The sequence below is a fragment of the Pan paniscus genome, chromosome 7 (assembly GCF_029289425.2).
Source record: "Pan paniscus chromosome 7, NHGRI_mPanPan1-v2.0_pri, whole genome shotgun sequence".
NCBI lineage: Eukaryota > Metazoa > Chordata > Mammalia > Primates > Hominidae > Pan > Pan paniscus.
The window spans coordinates 59,244,695-59,270,791 of NC_073256.2; the positions used below are offsets into that span (position 1 = coordinate 59,244,695).

The window sequence follows — 26,097 nt, forward strand, 5'->3', positions numbered from 1 at the left end:
AGCATTACTCTAGTACCCAAATCAGAAAACAGTATTATAAGAAAAAGAAAACTACAGACCAATATCTCCTATGAACATAGATGCAAAATTTTCCAACTAAATATTAGCAAATCAATCCAACAACGTACAAAATAAATGATACACCACAACCAAGTGAGATTTGAGGTATGCTAGACTGGTTCAACATTTAAAAATCAAGTAATGTAATCCGTTGCATCAACAGGATAAAGAGAAAAAAAAATCGCATGATCTATTAAAAGATGCAGAAAAAACATTTGACAAAATCCAACACCCATTCATGTTATGAACTTTCAGTAAAATAGGAATAGAGAAACATTTTCTCAATATTATAAAGAACATCTACAAGAAACCTTCAGCTAATGTCATACATGACAGTGAGGAATTCAAATCTTTCTTGCTAAGATCAGAAAAAGACAAGAATGTCTCCTCTCACCACTGCTTTTCAGCATCATACTGAAAGTCCTAGCTAATGCAATAAGGAAAGAAAAGGAAATAAAAGGTATACCTTTTGGGAAGAAAGAAATAAAACTATCCTTCTTCACAAATGACATGATTGTTTTTATAAAAGATCTCAAAGAATCAATAAAATGGCCCCTAGAATTCATAGGTGATTATAGCAAAGTCACAGAACGCAAGGCTAGTACATAAAAGTCTATTATTTTTCTATAACCAACAGCAAGTGAAATTTGAAATCAAAATACAATACTATGAATGTTAGCACACAAAAACTTATTTATAAATATAACTATGTATAAGATCTATATAAGAAAAGCTGTACAATTTTGACGAAGAAAATCAAAGATGAACTAAATAAGTAGAGAGATATTCCATGTTCATGGATAGAAAGACTCAAGATTGTCAAGGCATCAGTTCTTCCCAATTTATTCTATAGATTCAATTCAATCCCAATCAAAATCTGAAAAAGTTATTTTGTGGATAACTTTGAATCAATTTAGAAATTGATTCTACAGTTTAGATGGAGAGGCAAAAAACCAAAATAGCCAACTTAATATTGAAAAAGAAGAACAGTCAGAGGACTGACACTATCTGACTTCAAGATTTGCTATAAATCTACAGTAATAAAGACAGTTTGGTATTGGTAAAAGAATAGACAAATTGATCAATGGAACAAAATCGAAAGCCCAGAAATAGACCCACATAAATAGAGTCAATTGATCTTTGATAAATGAGCAAAGGTAACACAATGAAGAAAAGAGTATGCTCAACAAATGGTGCTAGAACAACTGGACATCCACATACAAAACAAAAATGAATCTAGACATAGACCTTATATTCTCCACAAAAAGGAACACAAAATGAGCCACAGACCTAAATTTAAAATATACAACTATGGAATTTCTAGAAGATAATACAGGAAAATATCTAGATGACCTTGGGACCAGTGATAATTTTTAGTTGCAACACCGTAGGCATGATCTATAAAAGAAAAAATTGACAAGTTGGGCTTTAATAAAATTAAAAATTTCTATTCTGTGAAAAACATTGTTGAGAAAATGAAAAGGCAGCCAAAGATTGAGATAAAATATTTGCAAAATATTTCTACTTTTGTCTTAATTCCCTACCCAAAAGATAAAGGACTGTTATCCAAAATATGCAAAGAACTCTTAAAACTCAACAAGAACACAACCCCACTAAAAAATGGGCCAAAGACCTTAAGAGACACCTCACCAAAGAAGGTACACAGCTGGCAAATAAGCATATGAAAAGATGCTCCATATCAGACGTCATCAGGGAACTGCAAATTAAAATAACAATGAGATACCACTACGTTTTACAATGGCCAAAATCCAGAACACTGACAATAGTATTGGATGTGGAGCATCAGGAGCTCTCATCATTGCTGGTGGAGATGTAAAATGGTACAGCCACTTTGGAAGACAATTTGGCAGTTTCTTACAAAACTAACCATACTCTTTCCATATAATCCAGAAATCACACTCGTTGGTATATACCCAAAGGAGTGAAAAACTCATGCCCACAAAAAAAGCCTGCACACGAATATTTATAGCAACTTTATTCATAATTGCCAAAACTTGGAAGCAACCAAGAGGCCCTTCAGTAGATGAAGGTATAAGCTGTGGGACATCCAAACAATGGACTATTATTCATCACTAAAAAGAAATGAACTATCAACCCATGAAAAGACATGAAGGAAACTTAAATGCAGCTTGCATTTACTACATTTCAGAAGCTAATCTGAAAAGGCTGCATAATGTATGATTCCAACTATATGACATTCTAGAAAAGGCAAAACTATGGACACAGTAAAAAGATCAGTGGTTGCCAGGAATTAGTGGGGAGCAAGGGATGAACAGACAGAACACAATGGATTCTTAGGGAAATACAGTTACTCTGTATGATACTATAATCCTAGACACAAATCATTATACATTTGTCCAAACCCATAGAATATGTAACACCAAAAGTGAACCCTGAGGTAAACTATGGACTCTGAGTGATAATGATGTAAGTCAATGTAGGTTCATTACTTTTAACAATGCACCTCTATGGTGGGTGATGTTGATAATAGGGGAGGCTGTGCATGTGTGGGGCAGGGGATACATGAGAAATCTTTATACCTTTCAGTCAATGTTGCTGTGAACTAAAACTGTCCTAAAAAAAAGGAAGTCCATTTTGAAAACACAACCACAACATATCTGGGAAATGGATAAATCAGTCAATCTATCTATCTAATGATCATCTTCATAATCTTAATTGTTGGTTGACTGACTTTGGAGATTATTGGCACAAAAGCAATTTTAAAATATTAAGACCAGGCCAGGAGCGGTGGCTTACTCCTGTAATCCTAGCACTTTGGGAGGCCAAGGTGGGCAGATCACCTGAGTCGGGAGTTTGAGACCAGCCTGACCAACATGGAGAAACCCTGTCTCTCTGCTAAAAATACAAAATTAGCTGGGTGTGGTGGCGCATACCTATAATCCCAGCTACTTGGGAGGCTGAGGCAGGAGAATTGCTTGAACCCGGGAGGTAGAGGTTGCAGTGAGCCAAGATCAGGCCATTGCACTCCAGCCTGGGTGACAGAGTGAGACTCTGTCTTAAAAAAATAATAATAATAAAATAAAATATTAAGACCAAAAAGGAGTAACTGAGTAGTAGGCTCAGATATAATATCATTTAAACCAATATTTCTCAAGTGTAAGCAAAAAAAAAAAATTCTAGAGCTTCTGCACAGCAAAACAAACTACCATCAGAGTGAACAGGCAACCTACAAAATGGGAGAAAATTTTCGCAACCTACTCATCTGACAAAGGGCTAATATCCAGAATCCACAATGAACTCAAACAAATTTACAAGAAAAACACAAACAACCCCATCAAAAAGTGGGTGAAGGACATGAGCAGACACTTCTCAAAAGAAGACATTTATGCAGCCAAAAAACACATGAAAAAATGCTCACCATCACTGGCCATCAGAGAAATGCAAATCAAAACCACAATGAGATACCATCTCACACCAGTTAGAATGGCAATCATTAAAAAGTCAGGAAACAACAGGTGCTGGAGAGGATGTGGAGAAATAGGAACACTTTTACACTGTTGGTGGGACTGTAAACTAGTTCAACCATTGTGGAAGTCAGTGTGGTGATTCCTCAGGGATCTAGAAATGGAAATACCATTTGACCCAGCCATCCCATTACTGGGTATATACCCAAAGGATTATAAATCATGCTGCTATAAAGACACATGCACACATATGTTTATTGCGGCATTATTCACAATAGCAAAGACTTGGAACCAACCCAAATGTCCAACAATGATAGACTGGATTAAGAAAATGTGGCACATATACACCATGGAATACTATGCAGCCATAAAAAATGATGAGTTCATGTCCTTTGTAGGGACATGGATGAAATTGGAAATCATCATTCTCAGTAAACTATCGCAAGAACAAAAAACCAAACACCACATATTCTCACTCATAGGTGGGAAGTGAACAATGAGATCACATGGACACAGGAAGGGGAACATCACACTCTGGGGACTGTTGTGGGGTGGGGGAGGGGGGAGGGATAGCATTAGGAGATATACCTAATGCGAGATGAGGAGTTAGTGGGTGCAGTGCACCAGCATGGCACATGTATACATATGTAACTAACCTGCACATTATGCACATGTACCCTAAAACTTAAAGTATAATAATAAAAAAAAAGTTTTCACAAGAACAAAATTCTCAAAGATCTGATGAACCTTGTCTGAGAAAAAATAACAATAATCTCACCTTATTCTAGAAAAAATATATCTTAATTCTTATCACGAAAAAGGGGAACATTTCATCTTTATACCTGGTAAAATACATGCATTAAGAATTATTTAAAAACCAAAACGGTAAAGGTCAAAAAGAATTTGTAGAATGTCAAAGTTATACCCAGTTTGAGAAACAGCATTCACAACTTTTTGCATGTGGGCAGTTCGATCCACAGTGTGTGAATACTCACTGGGGCACTTGGAGTTTCAAACGTCTAAACCTCTATGGAAGCAAACACTAAGCATCACATCAGAGTTTTCCTTTGGTTCTTTCTCTCTTTCTTTCTTTTTAATTCAGGCCATTAGCAATGACTTTATTTCTTAATGACATGGATGTGCAGCTCCTCATGATCACACATATGAAAAATGTCCAAATACAGAAAAGCAATGCTTCCTAAAGTTTGGCTTTGGGCAGCCTTCATTCTCAGACAAGTGCTGCCATAAACAGAGCTTTGCTCTGTATACGAAACAACCACAATTCCTTTTTAATTATTAAATATATTATGTATACAGAGCTACTCTACTAAAAAACACAGGCAGTTCTTTATATTATTTTCACATTTCATTGAATAGAGAATAAGTCAAGTTGTATTTTCTTTCTCACCAAGTCATCCTAAATCTCTGTGATGGACGGCACATATTTATGCATCTGTAATGCTACATACACCCTTCTCATTTGTATGGATGTCATTTCTGCTTCTGTCTTAATTCCCTACCCAAAATGAGTGCAAGATTTTTGATGTGTTTTTTTAAAATCTAGAATCCCCATAGAGGAGAAAATAGAAGCTATTATGGTACAATTACACAGTGTAGATGTTCAAAAATATGTTGGGATAATAAATGCAGGCACACATCACAGTTGTTTATCACCAGGCTCCAAACTTAGAAGAAAACGCTCAGAAATAGCTGCAAGTCACCCACCTTTAGGATCTTATGCTATTTGGCTGACCTAAATATAAGAACATTAACCAGTGTATCTTTCTGTGTACCACTGTCAGAAAAACAAGCAGAAGGAACTTGCAGTTTCCCAGAGTGAATATGCCCAGAGAGCAAGATAAAACTCTCTTGGGCAGGGGGAGGTAGTGGGGTGAGGACAAAAACAACAACAAAAAAAGTCAGCCAGGCGCAGTGGCTTATGCCTGTTATCTCAGCACTTTGGGAGGCTAAGGCAGGGTGGATCACCTGAGGTCAGGAGTTCAAAACCAGCTTGGTCAACATGGCGAAACCTCGTCTCTGCTAAAAATACAAAAATTAGCCGGACATGGTGGTGGACGCCTGTAGTCCCAGATACTCAGGAGGCTGAGGCAGGAGAATCTCTAAGAACACCAGGAGGCGGAGGTTGCAGTGAGCTGAGATTGTGCCACTGTACTCCAGCCTGGGTGACAGAGCGAGACTCTGTCTCAAACAAAACAAAACAAAAGTCCCTCTTGAATTCTGGAGTCAAGTCTAAGTGGCTACGGATGATCTAAGTGTTCCAAGTCCTCAAAGATGAAAGAAATAACCCTGGATCTTACAAGTCGGCATGGCTCTTTATTTTTATGAAACAGAGTATGTACCTCTCTGCCACATTCACATTTTAGCTACAGGATTGCTTTTCTGAGCAAACACATTTTGGTCTTTCAGGTGCTAATATAGTAAATATTATCTCTTATTCCTTTACTGAGAAAACATTTCATGAAAAATTCTAAATGCCATAGAGACACAGTGACATCATTAATTTCAAAACTTTGTTTCCTCCTCAACAGGATTAGAAAATTGATTAGTCCATAATTGGCATCACCAATATCAATTATCTCAGCAATGCCAAAGAATTCCAAAGACATTTAGGTTCTTAAAATACTAGAGGCAAGGCATACTGTGCTTTTTCAGTGCCTTCAGCAAATTCAGCATTTGATTTTTATAATTATTTCTTCAAACATGGTCTTGCCTTCCCAGTGCACATAGTGTCAAAGAAAACTGACTTGATTAATTCTGTGCACAGTGACACAATCAGATTGAAACACTTTTTAAATAGGAAAAATGCATTATCATATAGCTTATTATTATATGGATTTTGATAGGGTACAGGTCAAATTATGTCTCTGGATCATCATAATTATATAGATTGAAAAGCAGACACGAGGCAATAACAGCCCACAAGGCAGAGGTTAAACAGGTCACTAGCAAAATAAAAAGGATACACTATAATACTTTCCTTTCCCTTCATTTAAGAAAATAATTTTTTTTCTTTAGATCAAAGGAGACTACTATGAGAACACCTGAAACAATAAAGGTTTCAATAAAGAATGTTACAGCACTTTGCAAAGAAAATGTGGTAATGAAAATGCAGCTTAAGGGTGAAATTGGGGAAAAAAAGCATATTTTGGCTTTTTATTACAGGATATTTAAGAGACAGCTTGGCAATAAATATTAACATCTTTCTAATGGTTGGCAATGCAGTAGTATAAAGCTGAAAACTCACCTTGACTTATTGACACAGCTAGTTTTAAGTTACATTGCTCATTCCCAGAGGAACTGCACCACACTGCAAAAAAAAAAAAAGTGCTGAGCTTCACTCAATAAATGGAGGTAGGTGTGAGCTCCCGTTACATGGTCACATTAGACATCTTCACTCAGGGGAGGCAACAAGAAAGAGAGGGAAAGAGCAGGCAAATCAGTGAAGAGGAAGAAAAAAAAAAAGAAATGTGAAGAAGGAAAAAGAGGATGTCAGAGAAAATCTCCAATAAGATGCCAACTATCCTGGATGCCAACTAATTTTAAAAACTCGCCTCTGGTAAGATGCTTATCCTGGATGCCAACTATTTAAAAAAAAAAAAAACAAAACTATTCCCGAACTCTTTCTATGTTGAGACACAGAAAGGATAAAAAGTAATTAAAGGCATTTGGTAGAATGATTTACTTTCCTTTGGGTATATACCCAGTACTAGGACTGCTGGGTCGATTATTCTGTCAAAAAGACACATACACTAGTATGTTCACTGCAGCACTATTTACAAAAGCAAAGACATGGAATCAACCTAAGTACCCATCAATGGTGCATTGGATAAAGGAAGTGTGGTACATACACAGCATGGAAAGCCACAAAAAAGAAAAAATTATGTCCTTTGCAGAAACATGAATGTTGCTGAAGGCCATAATCTTAAATTAATTAATGCCGGAACAGAAAACCAAATACTTCATGTTCTCACTTATAAGTGGGAGCTAAACACTGAGTACACATGGACATAAAGATGGGAACAACAGACACTGCTGACTACTGGAGAAGGGAGGGAGAGGGTCATGGGTTGAAAACCTACCTATTGGGTTCTATGCTCACTACCTGGGGTATGGGAATATACTCATGTAACAAACCTGTACATGTATCCTCAGAATCTCAAATACTTCTTGATATTATTTATAAAAAAAGAAAAGAAATTAAAGGCATGGCTTTTGTTCTCAACATGATTACAATTTAGTTAAAAGACTAATGATTAAACCTTGACAAAATAATGGAAAGAAAAAACATAGTTTTAAGAATCAAATCACACAACAATTATGTGTGTTCTCATGGTTTATATGTTTATTAAGTTACCTTTCTCTGAAATTTTAATATAGAAATTGGTTTAAAATTGAATAGATAGATAGATACCCCTGCTTTAAGATAAGATGACTTGATACTATAAAAATATTGTTGCTGGGTGCAGTGGATCACACCTGTAATCCTAGCACCTTGAGAGGCTGAGGTGGGCAGATCATTTGAAGTCAGGAGTTCAAGACCAGCCTGGCCAACATGGTGAAACCCCATCTCTACTAAAAATACAAAAATTAGCTGAGCGTGGTGGCGGGCACCTGTAATTCCAGCTACTTGGGAGGCTAAGGCACAAGAATCACTTGAACCAGGAGGCAGAGGTTGTAGTGAGCCAAGATCACACCACTGCACTCCAGCCTGTGTGACAAGAGCTAAACTCCGTCTTAAAACAAACAAACAAAATATATATATACACACACATGCACAAACATGCACACACATACATATATGTGTATATATGTATGTATATAATATATATGCATGTGTGTGTATGTATATATTCATTGTCTTTAAATTAATTCTTAAACATGAAGAAATTCCAATCAAGATTTCCAATGGATTTGCGGACTTCTTCAAGTATTCACATGGATTCAAAAGCATACACTAAACAAATAGCTAAGTCAACTCTACAATAAAAGAAGATAGATACGTGATTTGTCCCTCTCAGATATTAAAGCACAGTAACTAAATACAGTAAAGACTGACCAAGATCAAGAAAATTAAATTCATAAAGCAGAAGAAAAGGATCTGATTCAGACTCATGCACATGTGGGAATTAACACACAGCAAAGTGATACCCCAAATTACAGGGAAAGAACGAATTGTAAATGGTGGTAGGAAAACTGGCTCCCCATATGGAAGAAAATCAAAATGGATTTCTACCTTATGCAATATTTAAAGGTAAGCTCCAAACAGAGTTAAAAATATGAATATGAAAAATGGAAGTGTCAGATTAATTATAGTATACTTAATATTTTTTTATCTAATAGTGGAAAGGGCTTCTTAAACAAACTGTAGAGCAAAATGTTTACTAAATTGATCACATAAAATGGAAAAGCTTAAAACTAACAAAGGGCACCATGAACAGATATAACAGGAAGATGACAGAATGGGAGAAGATAGTTACAATGTATAAATTCAACAAGGAATATAGGAGGAAATAAAAAGAATACAAGTACACCAATAAAAAAATGGGCAAACGATACTAATAGAAATCATTTAAAAATGAAATCATTTAAAAAGTATGTTTAAAAGTTGTTCAAGCTTTATAATAATTAAGGAAATACAATTTAAATTAACAATAATATATATCAAATATTGACTAGATTAGGAAAAAACGTGAAAGCTGAATAAAGCCAATGATTGGCAGATATGTAGAGATCTGGGAACCCTCATGTACAATTGGTTGGAGAGTAGAGCAAGGCTGAGTCCAATTCAGTAATAATATACCTTATGGTGGCTGTATATTCATCTGTTCCATGAAAGGGTTGAATGTACTAAGTGGCCCCCAAATGCTGAAGGAGCCAAAAAAGAACAGGGGAGACAAATTCAGTTTGGAGGTAAAGTGTGTTTTACTGGAGGAACTTACAGACAGAAGCATGGTCTTGGGTGGTTGTAAGACGGGTGGATCTTCACAACTGTGACCCCCAGACCCAGGGCTGGGTATATTTCCATAGGGAAAGGGGATACATGATCTGTGCAAGACAATTAAAGGCATCCTCCGGAACAGGCAAATGTCACAGCCTGTAATGTGTGCCATAACATCAAGGTTGACAGCACTACACACAGGAGATAAAATAGCAATCAGGAGGCATTCACAAGACTGGGGTAATCGGAAGCCAACGTGGTGGATTTGCATCTAAGGTGGAGTCACTTTTGTCTCCACACGGTCTCAGAGAAAACCCCCAAGGTTCCTTAGGGAATCTGTTAAGATGTTTGTCACAGCATTGCTTGTGTTAGTAAGGCATTGGAGGCAAACTAACTACCCATCCCTGAAGGAATGGGAAAGTTAAAAGGTAATAGATGCTCATTATGGAGTATTAGACAGCAGTTAGAAGCCATAGATTACATGTAAATGCAGGAACATGGATGGCTTTTGGAAACATACTGCCAAATGAATAGCAAGATAAGAATGAGATTCACACCCCAATGTCATATAATAACATGTTAAAAATACATGCCGGACCAGGCACAGTGGCTCATGCCTGTAATCCCAGCACTTCGGGAGGCTGAGCTGGGCAGATCACCTGAGGTCAGGAGTTCGAGACCAGCCTGGTCAACATGATGAAATCCCGTCTCTACTAAAAATACAAAAATTAGCCAGGCGTGGCGGTGCGCACCTGTAATCCCAGCTACTCAGGAGGCTGAGGCAGGAGAATTGCTTGAATTTGGACGGCAGAGGTTGCAGTGAGCTGAGATTGCACCACTGCATTCCAGCCTGGGTGACAGAGTGAGACTCCATCTCTAAAAACAAAATAAAATAAAAATACATGCCTACATACACTGTGCCTGATGATATCCTCCCAAAGAGTACACAATGGAAAGAGAAGGACTGGAGTGACTTTGAAGTGGAGAAACCTGACGGTCACTCTCTCAGCCAGGTGATCAAGGTCAACACCAACATTGATAAGTCATGTCGATAGCACGTACTCTTGATGTGACATGATGAGAAGGACACTTTAACCTCTGTGGTCTTATTCTCCAAGGACACATAACTCCAATCTCATTATAAGAGAAACATCAAACGTATCTCGGCTGAGGGCCATCCTGCCAAATACTTGAGCAGTAATCTTCAAAATTGTCAAGGTCATCCAAAACGAGGAAAACCTGAGAAACTGTTATAGTCTAGAGCAGCCTACGGAGACATGATGCAAAATATAACATGGAATCCTGGGTGGGACCCTGGGACAGAAAAAGACACGACAGAGAAACTAAGGAAATATGAACAAAGATTGGACTTGACACTTTAAAATATAGGATATAGGTCAGGTGCGGTGGCTCATGCCTGTAATCCCAGCACTTTGGGAGGCCGAGGCGGGCGGATCACCTGAGGTCAGGAGTTTGAGACCAGCCTGGCCAACATAGTGAAACCCTGTCTCTATTAAAAATACAAAAAATTAGCTGGGTGTGGTGGCAGGTGCCTGTAATCCTGGCTACTCAGGAGGCTGAGGCAGGAGAATCACTTGGAACCTGGGAGGTGAAGGTTGCAGTGAGCCGAGATTGTGCCACTGCACTCCAGCCTGGGCGACAAGAGCAAAACTCCATCTCAAAAATAAAATAAAATTAAATAAAATTTAATTTAATTTAATTTAATTTAAAAAATAAAAAATATATATATGTTATATAATAGTAATAATGTATTAATACTGGTTCATTAGCTGTGACAAATGTACCATAGCAATGTAAGATGTTAACAATAGGGGGAACAAAGTATGTCTGGGTACACAAAAATATTCCATACTTTATAACCTTCTTGTAAATCTAAAACTATTCTAAAATTTAAAAATTATGTAAAAAAAATCCATGCCCACAAAGCCATGCATACTTTAAAGAACATATATAAATAAAAGTCATATCAAACCTCATGAATTAGTTGCCCATGAGGGCATAGGGAGGGGATGGGTATGAGAAAAGGGTTAAAAACAAAGAAGATCCCCAACCTCGTGTTACAGAAGAAGAAATTAAAATCAGGAAGGGTAAAGTGATTTAGCTAAGACTGTTCCTACAACATAGGCTTTCTGACCCTGGGTACAGCAAAAGCTGTTTTCATAGCTAAGACCTGCTCTGCCTGCTCTAAGGATAAACTAAGAGTGAATTCACTCCAGGGGTAGAAGAAGGAAAATTCAGTAGATGAATACAAAGGAAGCATGAACCTTTCCATGAAGTGGGAAAGGAAGATGTGGCTTTGAGTCTTTAAAGCAAGTGATGGCTTGCCAAAGGGCTCGCCGTAAGGTTATACACGGGAGCTGGCTTTAGGGCCAGAGACCCAGTGAGTCAGACAAAAGGTATTATCTAGGGCCAAACCTGAAGAAGCTAAATTTCCAGAAGACGTACTGACAAGTTGATAGCTCCATGGAATTAATGAAAAACATCAATGGGAAGGATTTCTTGTACCAGAAGGCAGGGAAATTTCCTAAATCAGAACAAAGTTGGGGAATGGCATAGCCAGGCCTGTAGAGAGGCTCAGAAGAGGAATATTTGGCAGAGATAGAAAACAGTTTTGTTCTCTTTTTCCTATTTTCTTAATAAAACTTAAAAACTTTAAAAGGACTCTAAGAGCCTTTCCTGCAATTGGAATAGTGACAGCAAAGGTGATCCCAGAGGTCGGGGAGCAGGGGGCTGGGGACGGGGTGGAGAGGAGTCACGGGAGCAGAGATGTGAAGATGGCCTGAGCACCTCCTGAACAGGTGCAGTTACGCATTCGTAGGATCCTCTGAGAAAGTGATAGCATTTGAAGTTAGAAAAGTTCCACTCAAAATTAAATCATCTTAGTATAGAAGCCGGAGGAAACTAATTAAATTCTCAAATCACAGCAAACAAGAGCAGGCTGTTCTCAACACCTCCAAGTATCAGAAGAGATTTAGGCAAAGACACATGGTTTTGCTCCACACTCAAGCCCACCTACTTTGGGGATTCCCCGTCCTGTTAATATCTTTTTGAAACAATAAACAAGCCCAGATGGCTGAATTACTTGGGGGTCAGGAATGCATATGTTTTCAAGTGAATACTGGGAATAGAAAAGCTGAAAGAAAAATTGTCACAGTCAATAACCAATCATTACAGGTCGAGATCTGGAAAGCAACTGATATGTGCATCACTACACAAGTATTCACAAGGAGAAAGTCTTTTTCTACCAGAGTTTTATCAAGGCTACCAAGGAGTTATCAGGCAATTCAATAAGTGCTTTACAAGTTATGATACAATCATAAAATGAAAATCTATGCCACAATTAAGACAAATGAAACTAAGATTATAGCATGTTACCATTTCTGAAAAATATATAAAAGGAAAAATTAAGTTGCATCTATATGCATAGAATATTTCAAAGAAAATTGGAAAGTGGTTTCATCTGAGAATTAGGTAGCTAAGAACTAGGAATAGGTGGGAGACTTTTCACATACTATACTTTTCATAGTTTTTGAATTGTGAATTTGCTGCCTCTTCAAAAAAATGAATGAATAAAATGTTAAAATAACAAATATTCGCATATTTATACTCAACCATTTTGCTCAAAGACTTCAAGAACAAATACCAAAATATATCTACATCTAATACCATCAGATAAAATAAATGAGTGATACATATTTAAAATAAAACAGGAGGGGCCAGGCTCGGCAGCTCACGCCTGTAATCCCAGCACTTTGGGAGGCCAAGGCAGGCAGATCACTTGAGGTCAGGAGTTCAAAACCAGCCTGGCCAACATGGTGAAACCCCGTCTCTATTAAAAATACAAAAATTAGCCGGGTGTGGTGGTGTGTGCCTGTAATCCCAGCCACTCGAGTGGCTGATGCAGGAGAATCTCTTGAATCCAGGAGGTGGAGGTTGCAGTGAGCTGAGATCATGCCAATGCACTCCAGTGTGGGCAACAGAGCAAGACTCCATCCAAAAATAAAAATAAAATAAAATAAAACAGGGGAAATAAAATAACAATCAGAGGTAAGTCAAGCACAAGAAATGTGTACACAGCATCCTGTTTGGTTGCTGGATGTGGCCATGAATTTGGTGTCAAAAGCAAATCAAAAAACAGAGTCAAGGGTCTACATTGAGCTGCCACTCAAAAGAGGAATGGCTTTTCTTGTAGAGGAGAGCAAAGGAAAATTTCTCTCAAACATCCATCTAAATAAGACCCTGGGATACCACAGGCAGTGTCCTCAACCACAGGGCACAGCTGAGGAGACCCCCAGGAGAGTCCTGTCCTTCCATCTCCACGCAGAAGGTGGGATGGTTCGGGCTATTTAGCAGTGAGGCACAGAGCTCAGGACCTAGGAGACAGCTGGCCCCAAAAAGTGGGCACAAGAGAAATGCTATAGGTCAGACATGCCACTTGGCACACAGGCTCCAAGTTCCAACTAGAAAACCTCTTGCGCTTGATCAACTAAGTCAGGGGAAATGAAGAGAAAAGTCTAAGTCAATAGCTTGTTATTCTTTTGCCTTTTAGACAAACTGCATGTTGTTTGCTTCCATTTCCTCCCCGGCACTGTAATAAAATGGGCATCAGCTTCACGGCAGCTCCCAAACACTTGGTTTCAACAGTTGTTTCATTCATTTGCCAAAACCACTCCCTTTGGGAATCACAGTCTTTCCTCTCCTTCTCTTTCTTTTTCACCCCAACATCCCCAATGCAGGTCCTAATCACATTTCCTCCAGCATCACACATACACAGTGCACAGAGACAATACTATGTGTTCACCAAACCAGTTTCATTTTCCTCCTGGGCACCCGGCAAAGTGACATGCCCCAGCCTCTCTACAGTAAGAAGAAAACATGCGATTGAGTTCTGGTCCATGGAACCTGGGAGATATGATATTGCCACTTCCAGGGCTGTCCTCTAAAATGTCCTGTGCAGTCACCCACAATCCCCATCAGTTCCCCAGATACCAGTTGGATTTTGATACTCAGGGCAATGTCAGAAGCCTCTGCCAGCCCGAGTTCTAAATAATTTTGTGGCCCAAAATCCCCCTCCACTAACCTATAATGACTATAATGTAAGGAAGAAAGAATTTTTTTTTTTTTATTTCTAAGATGCTGAAAGTGTTTGTTGCCAGAATTAGCCTACCTTGTCTAACGTAGATATTGGGGTTATCCTGAAACAAACAAACAAAAAACCCTAAAAATATGACATTGGCTTGGCAGGTGGGTAGTAAATGGGGATGGTTAGGATATTGTAGATCTAGGTTATATGGTAGCAAAATACTGGCAAAACTTGCCTACAATACTCTGGAAGGCACACTATCTGCCTACGGAGCTTACAGTTGTAGGAAAACCAGAGGGTTCTATTCTAGGACTTCTAGGACATGGATAGAGTTCTAGAAAAATTGGAAGAGGATGAAGAATACTTTGATATATGTTATTTTGTTACTATATTCATTACTAATTGTCTATATTAGTGTTTGGTCAAGATTTTCAAGAAAAAAAAGTCAGAATGCAACTGACCCATTAGCAGATAGAAGTCATATGAAAGAGAGACAATCCATAAATTTGGGACATAGAGAATTGGAAAGACCATTTGCCAATTGCTTCTAGACATCCAACCATGAGAGACGGCATTTTTAAACTCATTGAGTGTTGGAGACCCAGGGAAACTTCTCAGTTGAGCATGTGACTCAGGCCTTTGGCAAAAATCAAATGAAGGGCATAGCCTTTCCACTTGCTTTTTTTTAGATAATCTCAAGACACCCACCATTAAATTGGAAAAAAGAAAGACAATGCTTCCTCAAAGGGGTAAGGAAGCATTAAAATAAACAAGCAGTCTTGAAATTGTATCTAGGAGAGAATTATTTTGTTACTGATACATGGAACTTTCTAAAAAATAAATCAGAAGCCTTTTTACATTATTAAAAGAATAATATTACTAAAGACATTATGACACTAAATTAGAAACACTTTTAATATTCTGCAAGCCTTAAATCAGTCTCAGGAAGGAAGTAGACTATGAATGCTGGCAGTCCCTAGGAGGAGAGAAGACCCAAGATCCATTTCTGATGTGGCCAGGAGAATAATGGACAGGAAAGAACTCCAGGGGTCAGTGCCAGGGGTCATTGGGAAAATGAAAAAGAAAAGTCTATCCTGCAGAGGAAGATCAGATTCTATTCTGGGAACTTGCCCCACTTTATGGAAAGGGAAAAGTCACAGTGTCGCCCTGCAGGATACTAGGTTTGCTGTGGACCAGCGATTTCTCTTTGTCTTCATTCTTCTTTTTTCTGGGTGAGAAATGTCACTGTTATCGTCACCATTGAAAAGTGTAGGGGAAAGTGGTAATATTTCTCTTTTGCTCATAGGTCACTGGACCAAGGGGAGCCACATTCCCACTCAACAGGGAGGCCCACTCCTGGAGATCCTGAAATGTGAGCTGAACACAGTGATTGGGAAGAACTTGAGGTCACTCCTGTTAAGAGGGGATGTGTGTGTTCCATGTTAGGGAAAGAATGCGATGGATAGTTGGTGGCCAGAAGGGTAGACCATGATAGAGATGGTGCTATGTGTTTGTTAAATCCATTTCCTTTTACCCACACATTTAAATTGCATTTTCCAACTTCTCCTGCAGGTAGGTGGGCTATGTGACTGAGTGCTAGCCAATGGGATATGGTCTGACTCCTAAAATCCACTAAGTGACATTAACTGCTGTCTGCAAATGAGAACTCAGGCTACAGAGCATACCCTACCCATGTCCCCTTAATCAGTGAGCATGAAGCACATCATCTAACAACTGCTCTTAGCCGTGTGCATATTGCCCTGAGTTGGGTGTGCTCTTCAGCCTATTGTCTACTTCATTATAGCCTCTTACCAGCAATTCACTTTATGTTCCAGTGAACTATTTTGACTAATAATGACTGATAAAATGTAAGATGCCCATGCTGGCCCTGCTGGAATAAAACAAAAGGAAAATATAAAAGTAGTTAGAAATCTTACAGAAGATTAAGAATCTTCAATAAAATGGACAAGGAAACAGAAGTTGTACATTAACAGGAAATCAGGGATAAGCCACCACACACCAATCATCCAAAAAGATCTTCCATATGGAATAATTGTATTTATCATATCAGAAGTATTATCTGTGTAGTAAGTCCTAGGATATTACGAAGATATTACCCTGGACAAATGTACCAATAACTGTACTAACATCATCTGGGAGAAATTAAGCACTCACGATGCCAAGACATTCAAAAATACTGAAACAGTGATTCTTAATGTGTAGTGCAAAGAAGGCATCCTCCCAGGCATCCTGCCATAAAGACTTTTCCTAGTCTTTACCCAGTTAGCACTTGCATCTCCTTGAACACTTCACCTGCATTACCCAGGGTAGGTGTGGGCCTAGCAGGCCCTGACAGTACTCAAGTCCGGTTGGGGCAGTGCTGGGTGGTGCTGACAGGCTACAGTCACACAGCCTGATCTAAAACCCACAACTCTCACGCATCAGAAGGAAGTCATTTAGCCCGCATGCTTACTTCGGGCTATTAGAAAAAAGAAAAAGCAAAGGTAACAAGAAGAAGGTATGAGAGTCTATGGGAGAAAAGGCAACAAAGGCATTAGTAGCTCTGGAAAGTCATGAAACTTTAATCAGCACATTTTAAGAATCTTAATTTTCACCTTTTTATCACTACCCACAGAACACTTACACCTGATCTCCAACCTGACTTACAGAAGATAGAAAATGCCCTTCCAGCTATTCCCCTGGATTAAATAGAAGCTAGCCAAGGCCAAAGTTCTGTTGGAAGTCAATCAGAACAGCAGAAACAGAAAAAATATATATGTTTTGGCATGTCTCTGTAGGTCCAATATGCCTGCTGCTACCATGATGAGTGAACAATACTAGATTCTGCCATTCCCAGGTGGGCTAAAAGGGCTCTTTCACCAGTACTGATATTCATCAAGATTCAGAGATGTTTGAAAACTTTCCCACTGGCTTGAAGAAATGCCTTTGCCATAACTATAAAACTATCACCCATAACCCATATCTTGACATTGGGGTCTCAAGTACAGACCAATGCTCAATGTATTAATACGTCATCCCTTCTTCTGGTGCAGAAACCTAGGCCTTCATCAAAACTGTCCCACCCCTCCCCTCCTCCAGTCTCCCCCACCTTCAGCCCCCAGCCTGTGCATCCCCTGTCAGTGTCAGTAAATGACAGCCAGGAGCAAAGCTCTACAGGGGGGAGCACGGGAGGTATGGCAAGAATGCACAAAAACACTCAGCACATGGCTCCCACTTGCCCTCAGGAAGCTTGCAGTCCTCTTGGGAGGGACGAGGATGCCTAACCACTGATTTCATGAGACATGTGGCACAGCAACACAAGGGTTATTAGGATTCACAGGAAGGGACAAGCAACTGGGCTGGTGCATGTATGGCTGGCTTGATGGGATCTGCCCAGCAAGAGTTCTTCCCGCTCTCTTAGGTCTACTCAGTACCTTCTTCCTTTGGCTGTGTGTGTGTTTATGAATTCCTTTATTAATATATATGTATATATTCTAAATATATATTTTAATACATAGAGAACATATAGCGAATATATATGTTTTCATATGTTCATTCATATATATATATATATATATATATATATATATATATATATATGGAGAGAGAAAGTCCTTACTTAACATCATCCATAGGTTCTTGGAAACTGAACCTTTAAGTGAAACCAGGTCTAGCAGGTCCTCAAGTAACATCATTTCATTCAATGTAATTTCAGTATAACATTGAAGAGGGAAAAAAATTGGTTCCATTATACACCATTTCACTTAAAGTCATAGTTTACAAAAACCCATGCATAACATTATGGACTTTCCATGTGTGTGTGTATATCCGAATATATGTGTGTGTGTGTGTGGGCGGGTGTGTATGTGTGTATGTGTGTGTATGTGTGTGCATTTATGTGAGTATTGGTGTGTATCTGTGGATGTGTATTTATGTGTGTATGTGTGTGCAGGTGTGGGTCTTTAGGTGTGTATATGTGTATGTGTGTGTTTATGTGTGTGTTTGTGTGTGTGTACGTGTGTGGGTGTGTAGAGGTGTTTGTGTGTATGTGTGTGAAAGTGTGTGTATAGTGTGTGCTTATGTGTGTATTTGTGTGTGGGGGTCTGGGGGTGTATGTGTGTTTATGTGTATGTGTGTATATTGTGTATGTGTGTATTGGTGTGTATGTGCATGTGTTTATGTGTGCATTTGTGTGTGTATGCGTGTATGTGTTTGAGTGTGTTTTGGTGTTTATGTGTGTATCTGTATGTGGGAGTGCATATATGTGTGTATGTGTGTGTATGTGTGTGGGAGTGTCTGGGGCATGTGTGTGTATGTGTGTATATGTGTGTGTGTCTATGTGTATGTTTATGTGTGTATGGGTATGTGTGTATGTCTGTGTATGTGTTTATGTGTGCATTTGTGCATATGCATGTAGGTGTGTTTACGTGTGTGTGTGTGTGTATGTGCATATGTGTGGGGATTGTCAGGGGTGTATGCATGTGTGTATATGTGTATGTGTGTATGCGTGTGTGTGGGTGTGTTGGGGTGGGTGTATTTACGTGTGCATATAATTGTGTGTATGTGTGTGTTTATGTGTCTGTGTTTATGTGTGGGGGTGTGTTTGTGTGTTTATGTGTGTATGTGTGTGCTTTTATGTATGTGTGTATGTGGGTGTTGATGTGTGTATGTGTGTGGGTGTGTTTAACTGTGTGTGTGTATGTGTGTATGTCAGGGTGTGGGTGTTTATGTATGTCTTTATGTGGGTGTATGTGTGTGTGTGTTTATGTGTGCATTTGTGTGCATGTGGGTGTTTGTGTGTTTGTGTGTATATGTGTTTGTGTGTGGGGTGTGTGTGTATCTGTGTGTGTTTATTTGTGTATGTGTGGGGGTTGGGGTGTATGTGTGTTTATGTATATGTATGTGTGTATATGTGTATGTGTATGTGTGTATGTGTGAGTGTGTGTTGGGGTGTGTGTGTGTATGTGTGTGTATAAACACATGTGTATGTGTGTGTTTATGTGTGGAGGTGTGTTTGTGTGTTTATGTGTGTGTATGTGTAGGTGTGTGTATATGTGTGTGTATGTGTTTTGTTTTGTTTTGTTTTTAGACGGAGTCTCGCTCTGTCGACCAGGCCGGAGTGCAGTGGTGCAATCTTGGCTCACTGCAAGCTCTGCCTCCCAGGTTCACGCCATTCTCCTGCCTCAGCCTCCCGAGTAGCTGGGACTACAGGCGCCCGCCACCACACCCAGCTAATTTTTTGTATTTTTAGTAGAGACGGGGTTTCACCATGTTAGCCAGGATAGTCTCGATCTCCTGACCTCATGATCTTCCCCACCTTGGCCTCCCAAAGTGCTAGGATTATAGGTGTGAGCCACTGTGCCAGGCCATGTGTGTATGTTTATGTGTGTGTTTATGTATTTGTGGATGTGGGTGTGTGTGGGTGTTTATGTATGTGTTTATGTGGGTGTGTGTGTGTGTTTATGTGTGCATTTGTGTGTATGTGGGTGTTTGTGTGTTTGTGTGTGTTTATGTTGGGGGGCTGTGTGTATCTGTGTGTGTTTATGTGTGTGTGGGGTGATGGGGTGTATGTGTGTATATGTGTATGTGTGTATGTGTGGGTGTGTGTGTTGGGGTGTGTGTATGTGTGTGTATAAACACATACGTATGTGTATGTTTACGTGTGTGTGTTTATGTGCGGGGATGTGTTTGTGTTTGTGTGTATGTGTATATGGGTGTGTTTATGTGTGTGTATAAACACGTGTATGTGTGTGTTTATGTATGGGTGTGTGTATGTGTATATGTGTTTATGGGTGTGTCTGTGTGTGTATATATGTGTGGGTGTGTGTATGTGTGTGTTTATGTGTGTATGTGCGTATGTTTATGTGTGTGTTTGTGTGTGTTTATGTGTGCATTTGTGTGTATGTGTTTATGTGTGTGTTTGTGTGTATGTGTGTGTTTATGTGTGTGGGTGTGTGTAGGAAGTGGGGGGCATATGTGTGTGTCTGTGTGTATGTGTGTATATGTGTGTGCGGGTTTATGTGTGTGTATGTGTGGGTGTGTTGCGGGTGGGTGTATGTGTGTATGTGTGTGGGGGGAGTATGTATGTGTGTGTATGTGTATGTATGTGTGGGTGTGGGTGTGTGTGTTGGGGGTTTGGGGATGGGTGTGTGTGTATGTGTATGGGGGGAGTGTGTATGTGTGTACACACACATATATCATCTTTCTGCCCTGTACTTTTTTCTTTTTCCCACGTTGCAGAAAACCACTCCTTCATTCATACAAGCAACTCTTTCCCTTTGCAGGAAATTATTCTTTAGTCACTTGAAACTGCAGCAAACCACACAAATGACCTCCCTGGGAAACTGTTTTTTACCCCCGTAACGCTTAGGCCCTTTCCTTTGAAAGCTTTCTCTTCCTTCTGTGTCTGTGTCTACTTGTTCTGTTGACTCAGACTATTCGTCCAGTGAATAGAGACAACATCTAATTATATTTCCTACTGAAACGTTAATGTGTTCTTAACGCTTAGCAAGTAAGAAAAATAATAATGCCTCTATGTTCCCTATTTTTTTTCACCTGAGGACTTCATATGCAAAAAGAGATTTTTAAAGCATAGCATGTAAAGGTTTGGTTGGTTAGACATATATTAGGTTTTTCTGTCCTCTCGTGCAAAGGTTCAGCCTTTTAAAAGGGGTGTGCAGCTATTAGGCATTAACCCATCTGTTTTGTTTTGCTCTCCTACTTTGGAAGATTAACACACTCGTCTCACAGCAAAAGTCATACCAAAAGCCATTCTCTTCCCCAACAATATGCCCTGACCACCACCAACTATCTCTCATTTAGAAATATTCAGTTATAGAGTTATGCTGCCAAATGCTTAAGAGCCTCACAGATTCCAAACTCTTCTTTCCTTGATATCCTGACCCCATCCTTTCCTAACACAATGATGCCAGGGTAGCCCTCTCAATACTCCTTAAAGATATATAACAAGATTTTTCTCATTCCACTCGCCCCTAAACTTAACCCATTTGTGGAGGCATGGATAAATCATGACATTCTCCAACAAGTCTTTCTTGGCCATAATAGCTCTAAATGATGCTTCCCTCTTTTAAAGTGTAATATGCAAATATCTACAAAGTTAACAGCACGATGTAATGTACAACAGGACGCCAAGTGGGAAAAAGAACTAACACTTTCTTCGTATCAAATTCCGTCAGTAGCTCCTTAAAAGCAGACAGCAGAATTCTACAGATCATGTGCTTGGAATCGTACAGGTATTTTTGCCACACTGAACTACGGGTGACTTTTTCTCTCGATGAAGTTTATGAGCTTCTCAGGGACAAGGATCATTTCTCATATAGGTTCAGAATCCCCTGCAATAACTAACCCTAATATTGCTGGATATACAGAAAATACGCAGTGGATTCTCACTGATTTGCCCCATAAGGAAGCTGAGAAAACTATCAGGTTGAACTGAAAAATGAAATCATACTAAAACAGTAAATCAGTAATAGGGCATGGAGACTAAGTGTGACAACAATTTCAATGAATTGAATGGAATTTCGATCTCCTAGAGACCCACTCCATAAGTCACTTCAGCAGGGAAGGTGTCTCTGGAGGGAAGGGGCAGATTGATAGAATATCAGTTTTCAAATGGCCTTAGAGATCATCTGATGCAAGCCATCTTCTTAGAGAGAAAGAAAGTGCTGGAGAAACCTCAACCAAAGCTGAGGAGGCCTGAAATTGATATAAGGTATCCTCAGTCCTGACTGTGCCCTTTTCACATGCTCAGCAGCTTTGCGGCAAGAATGCACAGCTCTTTCTCACTGTAGGAAGGGCCTTACCTCTGCCTGGAAGAAGGGAGGGAAATATCATTCAGAGTTCCCATCCACAATTAATGGGAATGCATTTAATGTTATCTCGATGATGTGTAACACTGTTAATTGCAGATCTGTTGTAATTGCTTTATTTTCTCTATGTCATCTAGCTACATCCAACAAACACTAACACATTCTCTAAACAATTAGATTGTGCAACAGCGAGGGTACAGTGTGTTAACAGGAAAACGTGCAACATGTGCGATCAAATAACTAAACACTTCATTGAGCAGCTGAATTTTTTCTTCCTTTAAACAATTTTTCATTGTTTTCAATGTTCTGACGTTACTTTTCTAGTCAGGCAGTGTGGGGCAGGGTCACCAGTGCACTTTTTTCACACACCCACCCCCTCCACGAACCCTCACTGAACACCTGTCATGGGCAGGCACTATTCCAGCAATTACGAAAGATCAAATGAATAAAACTCTGTTTCTGTCCCCATTAATCTAGTAAGATGATTACAAATGAACACAAAAAGTCTAATAAAGGAAGAACATAAAGTACTAATAGGAGGCTATGGAATTTCAGAGCAGGGACAAATTCCCCCATTTCCTTAACTGGGGAAAACATACTAATAAAACAATCTGGCCGGACACTGTGGCTCCCACCTGTAACCTCAGCACTTTGGGAGGCCAAGGTGAGCAGATAACGAGGTCAGGAGATCGAGACCATCCTGGCTAACACAGTAAAACCCCGTCTCTACTAAAAATACAAAAAATTAGCCAGGTGTGGTGTCACGCGCCTATAGTCCCAGCTACTGGGGAGGCTGAGGCAGGAGAATCACTTGAACCCTGGAGCAGGAGGTTGCAGTGAGCTGAGATCGTGCCACCACACTCCAGCCTGGGTGACAGAGTGAGACTCCATCACACACAAATATACATATATATACACATATGCATATATATACATATATATACACATATGCATATATATACATATATACACACACACACGTGTGTGTGTGTGCGTGTGTGTGTTTATGAAGCCATAGCCACAGAAATTTGTAAGTCCTTAATTTCAAACGATAGACTTTTTTAGATAATTCTTTAAAGCTCAAATTGATTTCTAACACTTGGTTGCCTTTTAACAATGACTATACGAATTTTTTCACAGGTGCTGATTTTAAAAGTTTTCGTCAAACATTTGCTTTCATCAAAACATTGCTGCAAAGGAGTTAATGATGAATAAGCATATAACTTTGCATATTTGATAGACTTCACAGCTTCCAAAGCATTTTCACAGGTACAATTTCGATAGATCTCATTTGGTCACCACAAAATCCTGAGGAGTATGCAGGGCCCATTGACTGTCTTTCTGGGTGCATATGTGTGTGTGTTATTATAGTTATTTTTATTGTGCACAGAGGAATCTGAGGCCCAGAGGAGTTTGAGGAATGATAGTGACAACTGGCATTTGTCAGACTTGTCAGACAAAAAGAAAATTGCTGGCTAAGCCTTCCAATATAAAATTACTTACAAGTTCTTACACTTGGAAACTCATGTTCTTAGCAAGACCCAGTCTCTACTAAAAATAAAAGTAAAAAATTAGCTGAGTGCTGTGGCATGTGCCTGTAGTCCCAGCTGCTCAGGAGGCTGAGGTGGGAGGATCGCTTGAGCCCAGGAGGTGGAGGCTGCAGTGAGCTATGCTCGTGCCACAGCACTCCAGCCTGGATGACTGAGTGAGACCCTGTCTCAAAAAGAAAGAAGAAAGAAAGAAAGTAAGAAAGAAAAGAAAAGAAAGAAATTCATGTTCCTACTAGTATATGTTCTTTTGAAAGCAGAACATGCCCTAGTAGCACTCAGCATCTTGGGATGCTGCAGCACTCCAGCCTGGATGACTGAGTGAGACGCTATCTCAGAAAGAAAGAAAGGAAGAAAAAAAGAAAGGAAGAAAGGAAGGAAGGAAGGAAGGGAAGGAAAGAAAGAAAGGAAAGAAAGAAAGGAAAGAAAAAGAAAGAAAGAAAAGAAAGAAAGAAAGAAAGAAAGAAAGAAAGAAAGAAAGAAAGAAAGAAAGAAAAGAAAGAAATTCATGTTCCTACTAGTATATGTTCTTTTGAAAACAGAACATGCCCTAGTAGCTCTCAGCATCCTGGGATCTCCCAGTTCTCTTTACTCAATCCACAGCACCTCATTCCTTCCTCATCCTCGGACACAGGCCAACGTCTCTCCTCTCATCCTCTGCTCCCAATAGAGGATCAAAAAGTGGTCTGTTGCTCCCCGATTGTAAACAGCCAGTGCCACTAATTTATGACTTTGAAGAGTATTTGCACTTTAAAACTTGGTTATAACTCTGCAGAAGGCATCTTGATTGTGATAAGCACATGTTGGGTATTGGCCATCAGGTGGAAGCAATTTTCAGGGAGGAAGTGGCCCACGGCTGCTTCATTACTTGCTGCTGTCTTTCCCTACAGTGTTTAACAAAGGTCTTCTGAGCTTATCTTCGGGGTCATAGGTGGAGACAGGAGCTGGCACAATGCATTGCACCCTGGATCCCTGAAAGGAACTTTGTAGATGCACAGTGACAGATTTAACAAGTAGAGAAAGCCCAAGCAGAGTCTCCGGGGGCTGAGATACAAATTTTAAAAAAAGGATCTGGGAAGCAGCCAGAGTCTGACAATGACATCCCCAACCCTCACTCCCAACCCCACACATATACACTTGTCCTGGCCTTGACCTCAGACTGTACAGACTCAAGTCCTGTGGTTCTTCAAATGTGCCCCAAGTCCAGAAGGAGGATCCTGGAGTCCTACAACAATGACCCGGGCTGCTCCCTCCTACATTTGCAAACAGAGTGGGAAACGCTGTCCTTACCTCGTAGTGGGCCACACGCTGCGATTCGGAGATCAGCTGTGCACTGCACACCTTGCAGTAACTGTCTGTGAATAAATCCTGATCAATATCGGAGGACTTCATCAGGCTACAAGAGAATCAACAGAAAAGAAAAATGAGTCCACTGCTTTGATGTTTATGCAAGATATTAACCGTATGAAAAGCCAGGATCACAGTAACAGGTCTGACAATGGTGACAGAGGGGTGGATCTCCCTACACTCTTGACGTTATCATATCGATTAACCATAATATGTGCATAGGTTATAGTTTTCTCACAAATGCCCAACAGAGTTGCTATACCCTAAAAAATAGAAATCCAGCTATAGTTTTTCTGTTGAACAAGCCAGACTTATATCTAATGCCTTGTCAAGAGTTTATGTGAGGGCAGGGCACCGTGGTTCACGCCTGTAGTCCCAGTGTTTTGGGAGGCCGAGGTGGGAGCATCACTTGAGGCCAAGAGTTTGAGACCAGCATGGGCAACATAGAGAGATTCTGTCTCTACAAAAATAAAAATTCTTAAAAAGGATTTATGTGAGATATTTTTGCATGTTATATATATTTATATGTTAATGAAATGTTGTAAGCACCTAATATATCCAACAATAGAAAGTGGGTTAAATGAACTTTGATATATCATCACACTAGAAAACTATGTGGCTTCCAAATCCAAATTCAGATAAATTATTCTTTCAGGGAACATTAGGAAAAGGTTTACCATTAACAAAAGAGATTTTTAAGTACATATAGCATTATACAAAATTTGTTTTAAAATATGTATAGATGCATTAAAAAACATTCCAGGAAATTATAACATAATTTTAATAGCACTTATCTTTGGGAAAT

At 39.4% G+C, this 26,097-nt stretch overlaps 1 protein-coding gene across 3 annotated transcripts in view; it reads right to left on the reverse strand.

The window, feature by feature from the left end:
- ZMAT4 (zinc finger matrin-type 4) overlaps positions 1–26,097 on the reverse strand; it is a 381,480-nt gene that overhangs the window by 280,513 nt on the left and 74,870 nt on the right. For all 3 annotated transcript variants that reach the window (XM_055116502.2, XM_008976943.4, XM_055116501.2), the window contains exon 2: positions 25,236–25,341. In XM_055116502.2, the coding sequence (XP_054972477.1) occupies positions 25,236–25,337 (102 nt within the window). In that variant the 5' untranslated portion in view covers positions 25,338–25,341. The remainder of the gene's footprint in view (positions 1–25,235; positions 25,342–26,097) is intronic.